The sequence below is a fragment of the Sesamum indicum genome, linkage group LG1 (assembly GCF_000512975.1).
Source record: "Sesamum indicum cultivar Zhongzhi No. 13 linkage group LG1, S_indicum_v1.0, whole genome shotgun sequence".
NCBI classification, from domain to species: Eukaryota; Viridiplantae; Streptophyta; class Magnoliopsida; order Lamiales; family Pedaliaceae; genus Sesamum; species Sesamum indicum.
The window spans coordinates 18,217,348-18,229,756 of NC_026145.1; the positions used below are offsets into that span (position 1 = coordinate 18,217,348).

At 37.2% G+C, this 12,409-nt stretch overlaps 4 protein-coding genes across 5 annotated transcripts in view; 2 read left to right on the forward strand and 2 right to left on the reverse strand.

Moving 5' to 3' along the window:
- Nucleotides 810–4,041, forward strand: LOC105173555 (pentatricopeptide repeat-containing protein At4g01030, mitochondrial). The gene has a single exon (XM_011095342.2). The coding sequence runs from the start codon at nt 1,156–1,158 to the stop codon at nt 3,937–3,939; it is 2,784 nt and encodes a 927-aa protein (XP_011093644.1). The 5' UTR covers nt 810–1,155; the 3' UTR covers nt 3,940–4,041.
- Nucleotides 4,241–6,165, reverse strand: LOC105173562 (zinc finger CCCH domain-containing protein 1). Its single transcript, XM_011095354.2, has 3 exons — nt 5,961–6,165; nt 4,799–5,634; nt 4,241–4,510 (listed from the first exon to the last, which is right to left on the reverse strand). The coding sequence occupies exons 1-3, from the start codon at nt 6,148–6,150 to the stop codon at nt 4,406–4,408; spliced, it is 1,131 nt and encodes a 376-aa protein (XP_011093656.2). The 5' UTR covers nt 6,151–6,165; the 3' UTR covers nt 4,241–4,405.
- LOC105173573 (abscisic acid receptor PYL9) lies at nt 6,763–8,815 on the reverse strand. Its single transcript, XM_011095366.2, has 3 exons — nt 8,432–8,815; nt 7,632–7,847; nt 6,763–7,330 (listed from the first exon to the last, which is right to left on the reverse strand). The coding sequence occupies exons 1-3, from the start codon at nt 8,528–8,530 to the stop codon at nt 7,124–7,126; spliced, it is 522 nt and encodes a 173-aa protein (XP_011093668.1). The 5' UTR covers nt 8,531–8,815; the 3' UTR covers nt 6,763–7,123.
- LOC105173583 overlaps nt 11,493–12,409 on the forward strand; it is a gene marked incomplete in the record, with an annotated part of 9,747 nt that continues 8,830 nt past the window's right edge. For both annotated transcript variants that reach the window (XM_011095377.2, XM_020693412.1), the window contains 1 exon segment: nt 11,493–12,409. In XM_011095377.2, the coding sequence (XP_011093679.1) occupies nt 12,249–12,409 (161 nt within the window).

The following is a 12,409-nucleotide window of genomic DNA, read 5'->3' on the forward strand; positions in this document are numbered from 1 at the left end:
AATCTTTTGCAAGATTGATGCCAAAAAGAAAAAATATGACGATAGGGAAACATGTACATGTCGAGAGGTATACAGGAAGTGCCTATCAAAACTTGAAGGGATGAAACGATGCCTATTAAAGAATGCTAAAACTTATACTTCACTTATTTAGAAAAGTTTGTAGCTTATTGTATCTTTTCTGATCCACTCTTTTAGTTGTTAATCTATTCCAGTTGAAAGATCTAGTAACCTGTTTCCTTTTGCTGTGCAGGAAAAAGTTGTGCGGTACAAATTCAATATAATGGATCAATCTTCTTCACAAGGCTCCTTTATGGATTATCTACTGATGCTCACTGAATATGTTGAATCATCTAGAAGTTAACCCACATCGGAGACTTGTCACACAGATCAGGGGCAGTCGTCAAATACGCTTTCAGATGAGTTGCTGAGAAGACAAGCAGACAGTTTAAACTAGCTAGGTTATAAATATATGAACCACGGCTGGGGCAAGGATTCCGGAATTTTCAGACAATTGCATAGCTTATATAATGTTGCAAACAATCTTTGAACTCAGAACTGGTTGCTTATACCAGTAGCTTTGTCTCAGCTAATAACTTTTCTTGTTTTCTTCATTATCTTGTGCCTGTACAGAAGGCTGGACCTTTATTCCAGTTGTCAATTTTTTCATTTCTTAGGCTGCTTTCAAATTGTGCATAATATACTATCTTCATGCCTGATCCAATGGCCAGACAAAACAGCATACAGTTTCCTCTTAACAATGATTGGCCTCTAGGAGAACATGGGCATTTCTCATTTGTTCAGTGATGTTACATATCATAGCTGATGGGTAATGAATAATGAAGACAACTATGATACATAATCAATAAGGATAAAACTTGACGCAATACAAGTCTTTGCTTTATGATTGATTGTCGTAGAGAAGTATTGACTGTAATTTTTTGGCTCGGTTCGTGTCATTGCAACTTTGATCTCCTTTTATCCTCAGTGGATAACCTTATCCACTGAAAAGCTACCTTACCAGACATTTTTCCTTTGCTTTCCTCCTTTCATTTTTCAGCAAGTTACTGCTGATGAACCTCCAAATCTCTTTTTACGACATGTTTGACGACACAGGCACCTTAACTTATTCCCCGTAAAGGAAAATCTTGGGCCTAAATGGAAGCCATCAGTCCTCTGCACCATTTAGTCTTCAGCCCACAAAGAAACTTCGCCACAAAATTTAGTATGCTAACTGTTGCAGAGACCGCTGTTGAAGCTTCACGTCGTGCTTCTCTCGAGCCTCCGTCCTCTGAATCTTTGTCGAGCATTTCTTCATTTAGCAAGTTTAATCCAGCTAGTTTAGTCAAAGCAAGCCATGCCCAGATCATAAAAATGGCCAAGAAGAAAGATTCAGATGTAAAGGTGCAATCTTTGATCACATCTTACTTGGAATCCGGCGATTTTGAATCAGCTGCGATGGTTTTCTTTGTGGGCTATGCACAAAACTATTCGCCCTGGAACTCTTTCTTGGAGGATTTCAGAAATTTTGGTGGAGACCCTCATGAAGTTCTTAAAGTTATCGTTCAATTGCACAATATGGGAGTGACCTTTGGCAGTGAAGCTCTTGCCATAGTTCTCAAACTCTGTGCAAATTTAAGAGTTTCATGGTTAGGTTTGGCAATTCATGTTTGTTTAATCAAAAGAGGCTTTGATCTGGATGTGTTTGCAAAATGTGCATTGATGAACTTCTACGGGAGGTGTTGGGGTTTAGATACTGCTAATGAGGCGTTTGATGAAACTTCAGATCATAGTTCTTTGTTGTTGAATGAAGCTTTTTTGGTAGCTTTGAGGAAAGAGAAATGGTTTCAGGGTCTAGAAATTTTTCGCCAAATGCAACTTTTGCCTGTGGAGGCTAATAATAGCTTCACTATTGCTAAAGTTCTACAAGCTTGTGGGAAACTTAAAGCTCTTGATGGGGGAAAGCAGATACACGGTTATATCCTGCGAAATGCAATGGAATCCAATTTACTGATATGCAATTCACTTATCAATATGTACTTCAAAAATGGCAAGCTTGAACTTGCTACAACAGTTTTTGGTCTGATGGAAACCCGAAACCTGTCTACATGGAACTCGGTAGTCTCTGGTTATATGGCACTTGGTTATATGAAAGATGCATCGGAAATATTGCATGAAATGGAAGCTTCTAATATGAAACCAGATATAGTGACTTGGAATAGCCTTCTCTCAGGCCATCTCCATCATGGATTATACCAAGAAGTACTGATGATATTGCAGAATATGCAAATTGCTGGTTTTGAGCCAAACTCCAGATCTATTACCACTGTACTTCAAGCAGTAAGTGAATTGTGTTACCTAAATCTTGGGAAGTCAACTCATTGCTATGTTGTAAGAAATGGGCTTGATTCTGATCTACATGTGGGGACTTCATTGCTAGACATGTATGTGAAGAATAATGACTTAAACAGTGCTCGAGCTGTTTTTGATGGTATGAAGGACAGAAACATCTTTGCTTGGAACACAATGATTTCTGGGTATTCCTTCAAGGGCAATTTTGTAGAAGCTATGAGCCTTCTGAACCAAATGAAGAGAGAGGGAGTTAATCCTGATCTAGTTACATACAACAGCATGGTATCTGGTTATTCAATGGCAGGAAAAATTAATGAAGCCTTAGCCATGATTAGGCAAATTAAGAACTCAGGCTTGACTCCCAATGTGGTCTCATGGACCGCCCTTATATCCGGCAGTTCACAGAGTGGACACTACAAAAATGCACTCGATTTTTGCTACCAAATGCAGAAACAAGGTATCAAGCCGAACTCAGCTACGATTGCTAGCTTACTAAGAGCTTCTGCAGGCTTGTCTTTGTTGCACAAAGGAAAAGAGGCGCACTGCCTCAGTATCAGAAATGGTTACACAGAAGATGCATTTGTCTGCACAGCACTTGTAGACATGTACAGTAAGTGTGGTGATTTAGAAAGTGCATATAAAGTTTTTCACAAGGCCCAGAACAAGACATTAGCTTGTTGGAACTCCATGATAATGGGGTTTTCTATATATGGCTACGGGAAGGAGGGTATCTCTCTGTTTCAAAGAATGCAAGAAGAGAAACTTCAACCAGATGCTATTACCATGACAGCTCTCCTCTCAGGGTGCAAACATTCTGGTTTAATCGATGAAGGGTGGGAATATTTTGACAGTATGCAGATGGAATATGGGATTACTCCGACCATCGAACACTATTCTTGTATGGTCGATCTTCTTGGAAGAGCTGGATATCTTGACGAAGCTTGGGATTTCATCAAGCAAATGCCTATAGAGCCTGATGTAACAGTCTGGGGTGCGATTCTTGGATCGTGTCGAGTCCATGGTAACATCAAGCTGGGAGAGATTGCTGCCAAAGAACTTTTCAAGTTAGAACCACATAATCCTGCTAACTATGTCTTGATGATGAACATGTATGCAGCTTCTAAGAGATGGGATGATGCGGAGAAGGTCAAAGATTTGATGGCTCATAGGTTGGTGAAAGTAGGACATGTTGGGAGCTGGATAGAAATCGAGAAGACCGTTCATGTATTTTCTGCAGTGGGTAACCACCATCAAGATGGTGAAATCTATTTTGAACTATATCAACTGATATCTGAGATCAACAAGATGGGATATGTACCGGATACTAAATGTGTATACCAGGACATGGATGAGGAGGAGAAGGAGAAGGCCCTGCTTTCACATACAGAAAAAAGAGCAATTACATATGGGCTGATTAAGACAAAAACCAATACCCCAATAAGGGTGATTAAGAGTACAAGAATCTGTGCAGATTGTCATACATTTGCAAAATACATTTCCATGGCTAGAAAGCGGCAGATCATCATCAAAGATGGTGTTCGTTTTCATCATTTTATAGAAGGCAAGTGTTCCTGCAGAGATTTTTGGTAATGAAGCCTGTTCTGCACTTTGCAGGCACGCTTTAATCACCAAGGTATCAATAAACTCTGAATAGTTTTCCGAAGGATGTATATAATGAAGCCACTGTGAAGTAATAGGTTAGATATAGTTTCAACAACAACGAAACAATAGATGAGAACAGAATATCTGAACTGGCTTCCCATCTGCAATTTGATTCTGCTTTGTATCCATTTCAGCCAGCTTTTGTAACACTGCTTAATACATTGGATGACACAATGCTTGAATGAAAGAACGTGAAAAGAGAGAGTCCCAAACTCAACAAAGACATTTGCATCAGGAGTAGAACTTTTACGGTTCTTTCATATGAAACAATGAGCAATCAAAAATACAATGCTCGTGTCAAAAAAGAAAATTAGTACTAACAAAGAGATTACATCGAAAAGATAAAACAAACAGACTCTCCAAGACATGGTTCTTGTGGTATACATTTGACCCGTTATTTTCTTTCAGCAGCCATTCTTTTGCGTATCTCAAAGGCTGTATTGAATATCCCATTCGTTGGCTGATTGCACACAAAGCACTTCTTGTTTCTTGCATGATGCTGTGAACCAAAACAAAGACAAGACCATTATTAGCAAGAAACAAATATGTTAGGAGCGGGTTTGTAGTCTGTTTTTGCATATGTTCACGCTGTTTTCAACATAAGGAATGCACACATGGATATGAAGCAGAAGTTGGACAAGAAAAGGATATGATACTTAGGCCACTGCTTGGCAAGAGTAAAGATTCAGTAGCAGGGAAAATTTCCCCAGATAATGCCTCATTTTCAACCCTATGAAGAATATCGTGGACATGACTATGCAAACAAAAACAGATGAAATAGCAGTACCTTCAATGCACAATGCTCGCAGAAATAGTGTTTGCACTTCGTCACAACAGGATCTACAAAAGGTTCCCTACAAATGAAACATGCAAATGGTAGTGAATCATCATCTTCATCACTCGACTCAGAGCCCCTCTCATCATCATCCTCCTTCAGTCCCATAGCCATTCTTTTTGCCCGTGCCTTCTCTTTTTCCTCCCACTCCTTCTCAAGCTGCCAACCTGACTTGTAATCACCACGATCATGCATAAACTTGCACGAATCACCATAGCCACAATAACCAGTCTCTTTATAATCTTTGCAAATGTCTGGCTGATAGTCAAACCTCGCAGAGACTCTTATATGGGCAGAAGCTCTCAGTGGTCCATGGGATCCACCAGCTTTCTCACTGGCAACAGTTTGCTCTCTCCGGAACCCAGCTTTGTAATCAGTATACCCGTGTAACCCTTTATATAACTTGTCCTCACCGTCACTCTTCTTCTTCCCTTTCAAAGCCTCTTCAGCTTGCTTGAGAACTCTTTCTCTGATAGCCCGAGCATCTCTTGAGAACTCAGTCTCTGTTTCCAAAGTGGCTGTGGCTCTACTATCATTATGAACCTGAATTTCTTTGGAAGACTCATATTCAAAAACTGAAGCTTTTGGTTTCTCCACTTCAGCCTCTTTAGAATGCTTCGACGGCCCACTAGAAAAGTGTAGCTTGTTGTCAGCTGCTGCTAGCTTCTTCTTATTGTACACCACCGAACTCTCGACTTTAGAATCTTCATCATCACCCTCTCCCTCTTCTAAAGCAGTTCGTTTCCTAATGTTCTTGGCCTTTGATGGTTTCCTGAAGAAATTGCAGACTGGAAATAAAACAGTTCACTGTGTAAACTCAAAATGAAATGGAGCAATAAATGTGAGAAATAACGCACATAACAAATATTGACAACGATGCCAACCATAACATTCACTCACAGAATTTCACAAGAATCACAGGAACCAGAAAAAAGAGAGTGCTTTGACTTGGAAACAGATGCAAATTTTCAGCTTAAACTTTTTGTAATTAATCAGTTTGCATGAACATTCAACAAAATAAAAATACTATTCAGTAGAGCAACCCCCAAATATTAATTCTCTCCTTTCCGAAGAAACCCTAATTGGGTGGTGGAGCTAAAATATCAACACATACCAGTCACGCCGTCATCAGTGGCGGCGGCGCCACCTCCATCTGCTTCGTCTCCCTGCATCGCCGCGTCTTTTGAATTCTTTTTCTGGTCTTCTTCGCCCCTCTTCGTACTCTCCTTCACTCTGTTGCTCTCTTTTTTCTCCTCTGCTCGCCTCTTCTCTTTTCTTCTCCTCTCATAGATGGGCCAGTCCATCTTTTAGAAAAAACTATAGGCCTATTTATACCAAAGATATATGGGCTTCTTGCGTTTCTGTTTATTTTTAAAAGTAAATTGGCCCACTTCTTCTTAAACTATATATTATTCACTTAAAAATATTAATTTTTATTAAATAAACCAAAACAAAAGGAAAGTAGTTCCATTTTTTCCTTTTTATTTATTCAGTGAACTTGAGCAATATGTCACCACTGCCACCACCCTATTTCTTTATGTTTTTATTTTCAAATTTTAAGGAATAGATTTTCTTATAAAAATATAATTAGGTTTGGATTAGTTATGAGATTATGTTTTATATTAAACGTGTTAAATCAATTTATATCCAATAAAAATACATATAATTTTTGTTTCGAAAATTAAGACTTAAATACAAGAGCATAAGAGAAAGATTTAAAATGTAGTATACTAGTATTAAATTTCAAAACTATATACATATATATATTTATTAGAATTGAAAGTATTTTTTCCAAGTAGATTAGAGTCTAGGCATATATATCATCTAATGCAATAAGCTGGATTTAGTATCACCCTCACAAGTCACAATATGCTGCTTGTCAGCAAAGTAGGTGGCCTATAGAAGGTCCATCCAAGTGGAAAAAATCGTGGCCAAAACATATTACGTAACATGAGTCGAGCTTGAAGCATCGTTATGAACAATGAACGAAAATGTAATTAGAAAAAGTATCGCCTAAACTACTTACACCAAACATACATATAGCCTTCTAAGGAGCAACAAGTGCTCTCATAGGTTCTTACATCCCCTACATTCTTGTTCTACTAACTTACACCTTCCAATGTAATGAAAACCGGGTGCATCATAAGAGCAGAGGCAGACACTCTTTGGGTCCCAGCCTCCCAGGACTAGCGCGCACATACAGCAAATACCACACAATAGTTTAAAGCCAATGAAGGGACCAGAATTTTCTTGAAACCTTTTTCTCATTACAACTGCTCAAACGACAACCGGAACATGCATTGCCATTCGTTCTGAGACATCAGCTAGAGACTTGAGGTTGCAGTTGATCAGAGCATTCACAAAGTAGCATGTCTCCTCTTCAGTATTCCCATCAGGCACGTCCACCACAAATGATTCGACAACCAGCGTTCCTGGCCTCCCGTCTATTATCTCTGGATGGACAGTGATTATCGATGAGTAATTCTGCAACATGACAGAACAGCATTTGGGTTTAACATTTAGCTATAGTAACATGCACTAGAGAAGGAACAAGTTAGCCAATCTTAGTGCTTGTAAAACCAACATCGTCCGACCGCATATGTGAAAAATTGTTTTCTAACTCTAGACAATGAGCACAAACATAGAACATGATCAAATATAGTTTAGAAAGTTACAGAAATCAGCGTTCAAGCTGCCGTTGAAATTATTAATCCACAGGTAAAAATGAGTGAACATAGCTCAAAATAATAAACACTATATACCAAAATACAAAACAAGATGCTACCTTTAGCCTGTGATCACCACCAACAAATTTGACACCAAGAATATGTTTCTGGTCATCAAGCAGTTCCAGCCTCTCAGTGCTGGTCGTGGCGGGAAGTCCCGACTTCACATTAACTTCTCTAACACTCCCAATCTTCAGATCACCCTGCACAGTGCACCGGCTAATGAAGGGCTTGTACTTCTGTGGCTGATCGAACCTTCTCACCAGTGACCAAACCTGCACAATGCAGAAAACTAAAACTTGAATTTCGAATTTAATCTGAATCCGATTCAAGACACGTTAAGTTATATAATTTTTAGCTTCCCAATTGTGCATGGAGAAAAATACAAGAGTTGATAGTAAGAAATATTATTAGTAAATAGGCATAACATTTCCCCCTTTACTTCTCCTTCACTGAATCTCAGCCACCAAATTCCCAGTCTCGATTGATTAATTAACAAAGCAAGCAAATCTAGGCTCTGTCTTGGATTATTGAACAGATAAACACCAACAGGGATCTCTCCACGAGATTTGAGCTTTATGAAAATAAAGCAAACAGAGCTGATTCAATTCACCAGACATTCAAAACTACACCTCAAATGCCACATATAAACGAGAAATCAAAATCAATTTTGTCATCGCAGCGTTTAAAGGCGAAATGAAATCTGAAATAAACCAATTCTGCTGTCCAAGAAATTGAATTTAACCACAAAGCCTTGGGAAATCACAACTGAAAATCCCAGTGAAAAAAGAAGGATTTCTATCAAATTCACAGTCAACCAACACACACACACACATGTAGTGAGAGGTTGCGAGATTACAATATCAACAGGAGCTTTGATGTGCTTCACAACGGTAGAAGAGCACTGGCGCTCACTGGCCTGGTGCCTGTGGTGTCTGCGCATATTCTGCGCCTCCATTTTTCCTTCACAAGAAAACTACGGAACGGAGATGTCGATGAAGACCAAAAACCCAGATCAGAATCAAGAAGTAGTTGTGCTTCTCTCTGTTTTGTGTGGCTGGCGAAGCTTAAATTAAAATCCAGCAGCTACAGCTCTGAGTTGCGGGCGGGTCTATCAAGAAGTGGGGCGCAAATGCAGTTTGTGTGTGAACCACCCTCGGACATTCTTGATGAGTCTGACCGAATATGCCTGTAAAAATTGAAAAGGTGTGAACTTTTTAACAGTTGTAGTCGCAAAAGCACAAGAAATGTACGGTGAAGGCTTAGGATGAATGTCTTTGTCACCCCACCATCCCATCAATTTCCATTACCCAACCCCCATCTAACTCCACTTTTCCTATTTTTTCATTTTGGATAACATTCATTCATTTTATTGGCTCATTCTTAGAATGTCTCGGACTTTTCAAAAATGTCAGATTATATTTATTTAAATTAAAATTAAAGTTTAACAATTCTGTTTTCTTACAAGATTAGCTATAGAAAAGTCAAATTATACTTGTAATATATTTAGTTAAATATTACCTAAACTTAATTAATGCAAAAAGTTTGAACAAAAGTTGTGTAATAAATAGTACAACAAAGGCTAAGGATAAGGAACCAAACACCATAAATGAGACCTCAACTTGTTGAAATTCATGTCCTTAGGCGGCCCCTCTTATGGCCCTAGTTTTTGTCATTTGGCCTATTACACATTCATGTCTTGTCATGAAAGCTAAGTCTCATGTTCTTGCCCAACTTATGATACTTGCATTGTCTTTTCCTTGGTTAATATATATTAAGTAAAATGTTATAAAATAAACTTATTCTTCCTACTCAAATGGGACACTTGTCACCTTACTCTAGGTCAAGAGCTTAGATTATCAGAATAAAGGTGTTTTCTTCTTTTTTTCTTTCAAAAGTTTAATAATGTAGTAAATTGCATACAAGTCGTTTTGGACCTGATTATTTTACATGTGTTACACTTTACAACATTATCTCATCGATATTATGTAGCAATGCTTTCAATTACATATACATTTAATTTAATATTTTAACACTCAAATTCATATGTAAATTTTTTTTTAAAAAAAGACTCATTATTGCAATACACATTAATGAGGTTCAAGGTGTTTGAGCTTAAAAAAGCCTCCGGATTGTTTAAAGAAATTCTTATAATTTTATAGATTAAAAATTCTCAAGTATAGACATTGAGTGTGCTAGCTAGACTGCTTTATTGCCAAGTTCCAAATTCTTGGGCAACATGGGACCTAAATTGTCTTTTCATTGGTTGTATATATTATTGCAATCTCTATTACACCTATTCAAAGGGACGCTTGGCACTTTATGTATGAACAAACAACAAAAAGAAAGATTCTTATAATTTCAGATAAGTTTTCATAAGTTCAAAAGGATCAATTGTCACTCTCAATCTAGAAAGATGTTAAGACGGTCTAATAAGAATAAAGAAAAAGAAATATTTAAATTCCATGAAATTAACTTAAGTATCAAAATTAAAATTTTGACACTTTAATATAGTCGACTATTTAAAATAGACTCTCCAATTTCCTCGCTTAAATGGTCAAGATTAAGATCCAAAGCTTGATAAAAAATTGTACTAGAAAAATAACATTTTATTACGTATTTATATCTCTCCAATTTCAACACAAAATTTAAAATTTAACTGTTGATGAATCAATAATTATATTTTTGAGGAACATGCACAATTGGTCAATCCAAACAACGTCTTAGGCCACGTGAAAACTTGTCACCATGTCACAAGAAAATTCCCAGTTTTGTTTCATGTAGATAAAGAATGTCTTAGTGATGTTCCCTTTTTCCTTTTTTTCTTTATTTATGATTATGTCCTAGTGATGTTCTGTCCACAAAAAAGGGCCAATTCATGAACTTCACTCGTAAAATGAAACAAAAATTGCTGTCCCCCTCTTTGCCAGACAAAAAAGTCGCCACCAAATGAGACACCTAATTGAGTTTTCTATTGTAAATTTTAATATAATTCTTATTTTATTTAAAATATCATACCCATTACGTGGGCTCGTCCCATATTTTAATTGCAAAAAGGTAGAGTAATTTGAGGCCTTTTTCATTTATATTCGTGGGCTTGCTGGATCAGACCAAAACAATGGAGTAGTATATAAGTCCAAGCCCAAGCCCAAACAAGTTCCAGGAGAATATTTGCTAATTTGAGAAAGTTTGTATTTAATTGCAATAACTATACATTTTTGCATCAGGATGCCGAATAGTAACAACTTCTTCCCATTATTGGTTTTGATATACTTGGAAACTACTTTTTTAAATAAAAAATCATTTAATGCTATAGTATAAAAGAAAATTTTTAATCATTATTGCTGTCAATACGTACAATGCAACTAAAATGTAGAAAAATTTATCGAATGATTGATAGAATATTTGTGGGGTTGATGCAAAATCAAGAATTTGAAAGAGTTGTTAGTGCAATATTTGGGGTTTTTGTTGTAGCAAAAAAAAGGGTGGATCATTCAAGTCATTGTAGTGCAAGGTTGAATCAGTCTTTTTATCTTCAAATGTGGATAAGAATGAGGGGTTTCAACTTGGTTTTGGAGAAGAATATGTGAGGAAAAAGACATGTCAACTTGATTACTACTATTAGCAAATATTCATAATTTGGATGTGAGTTTCATTTTGTTCTTCTCAAATATGAACATTTTATTCAATTAAGGAAAAGAAAAGAAGAGAATAAAATAGGCCCAAACTCAAAGCAAAGCCACCATTTAGGGCTCCACCAACTCCCACATATATTTCTTATATTTGATGCGCCAAAGGGGTTTATTTATAAACTCAAATTCAAATCTTATTAAACATTATAACTTTAATTTTGATTTCTCAACAATACCTAATTTATATTTATTTCTATTATTAATTTCATTTATTTTCATCATCATCATCATTTCATCAATTTTGTTCCCCTACTTTTACACACACACACACACACACACACTTCATTCAGAATCAAAATCAAATTTCCTTAAAGCGTCAAACAAGTTTCAAAACTTCCCCTGAAAATAATAATCCAATTCCAATTCCAATTCCTGCACACAGTTCACACACTCATCCCCAAAAACTTCCATACCAGAAATATGGATTAATAAACTTACCCTTCCATCTCCCTGTTCTGTAATTTGACGACGATCTTACACTTTCTTTCTGCGATATTTCTTCTTGTACCAAGCAGAAAAATCGAATGTTATTATCAGATTTTCGTTGGCATTGCGGCGAATATTTCTGAAACTCTTAAAACCGGGTTTCAATTAGGGTTTTATTTTCGATTACTTGATCAACTGTCTTTGTTTTGGTTGGGTTTTTTCTTAGTTTATATTTTTGTGGATAGTAGGAAGTTCGGTATTGAAATTTCGTACAATTAGTTCTGAATACCATCTTTTGTATTTTCCCCAAGTATATAGTATATCTGTCATATAGTTGCCGCCTTTTCTTCACTTTCTCTTCCTCTTCATTAGGGTTTGGTTTGGATGCACACTGCACTATATTTTGGGGAAGAAATTTGCATTCCTGTGCTGTAAACTACATCTTTTGTGGGTGGGTTTGAAGAAAGGTTGGCTTGTTAGTTTGAGTTTGGCAAGTAAAGAGAGAAAAATATTGCTTCTTTTGTAGTCTTAGTTGGGGTGTGGAAAAGGTACTAGTGTATGGGAGAAAATGAGGGATGGGTTGAGCCGGGACCGCCATTGCCTAATGGGCTCTTGCCCGGGGCAGGTTCTGTTATGCGGGCCCTCGATACAGACCGATGGGTGAAAGCAGAGGAGCGGACTGCGGAACTCATTTCCTGCATTCAGCCCAACCAACTGTC

Coding starts and splice junctions, on each gene's coding strand:
- LOC105173555 (XM_011095342.2), top strand. CDS start 1,156: ATGGAAGCCATCAGTCCTCTGCACCATTTAGTCTTCAGCCCACAAAGA.
- LOC105173562 (XM_011095354.2), bottom strand. CDS start 6,150: ATGGACTGGCCCATCTATGAGAGGAGAAGAAAAGAGAAGAGGCGAGCA. Junction 5,635..5,960: donor CACTGATGACGGCGTGACTG/GTATGTGTTGAT, acceptor TTTTATTTCCAG/TCTGCAATTTCTTCAGGAAA. Junction 4,511..4,798: donor GCGAGCATTGTGCATTGAAG/GTACTGCTATTT, acceptor TTTGGTTCACAG/CATCATGCAAGAAACAAGAA.
- LOC105173573 (XM_011095366.2), bottom strand. CDS start 8,530: ATGGAGGCGCAGAATATGCGCAGACACCACAGGCACCAGGCCAGTGAG. Junction 7,848..8,431: donor TCAAAGCTCCTGTTGATATT/GTAATCTCGCAA, acceptor TGCATTGTGCAG/GTTTGGTCACTGGTGAGAAG. Junction 7,331..7,631: donor GTGGTGATCACAGGCTAAAG/GTAGCATCTTGT, acceptor GTCATGTTGCAG/AATTACTCATCGATAATCAC.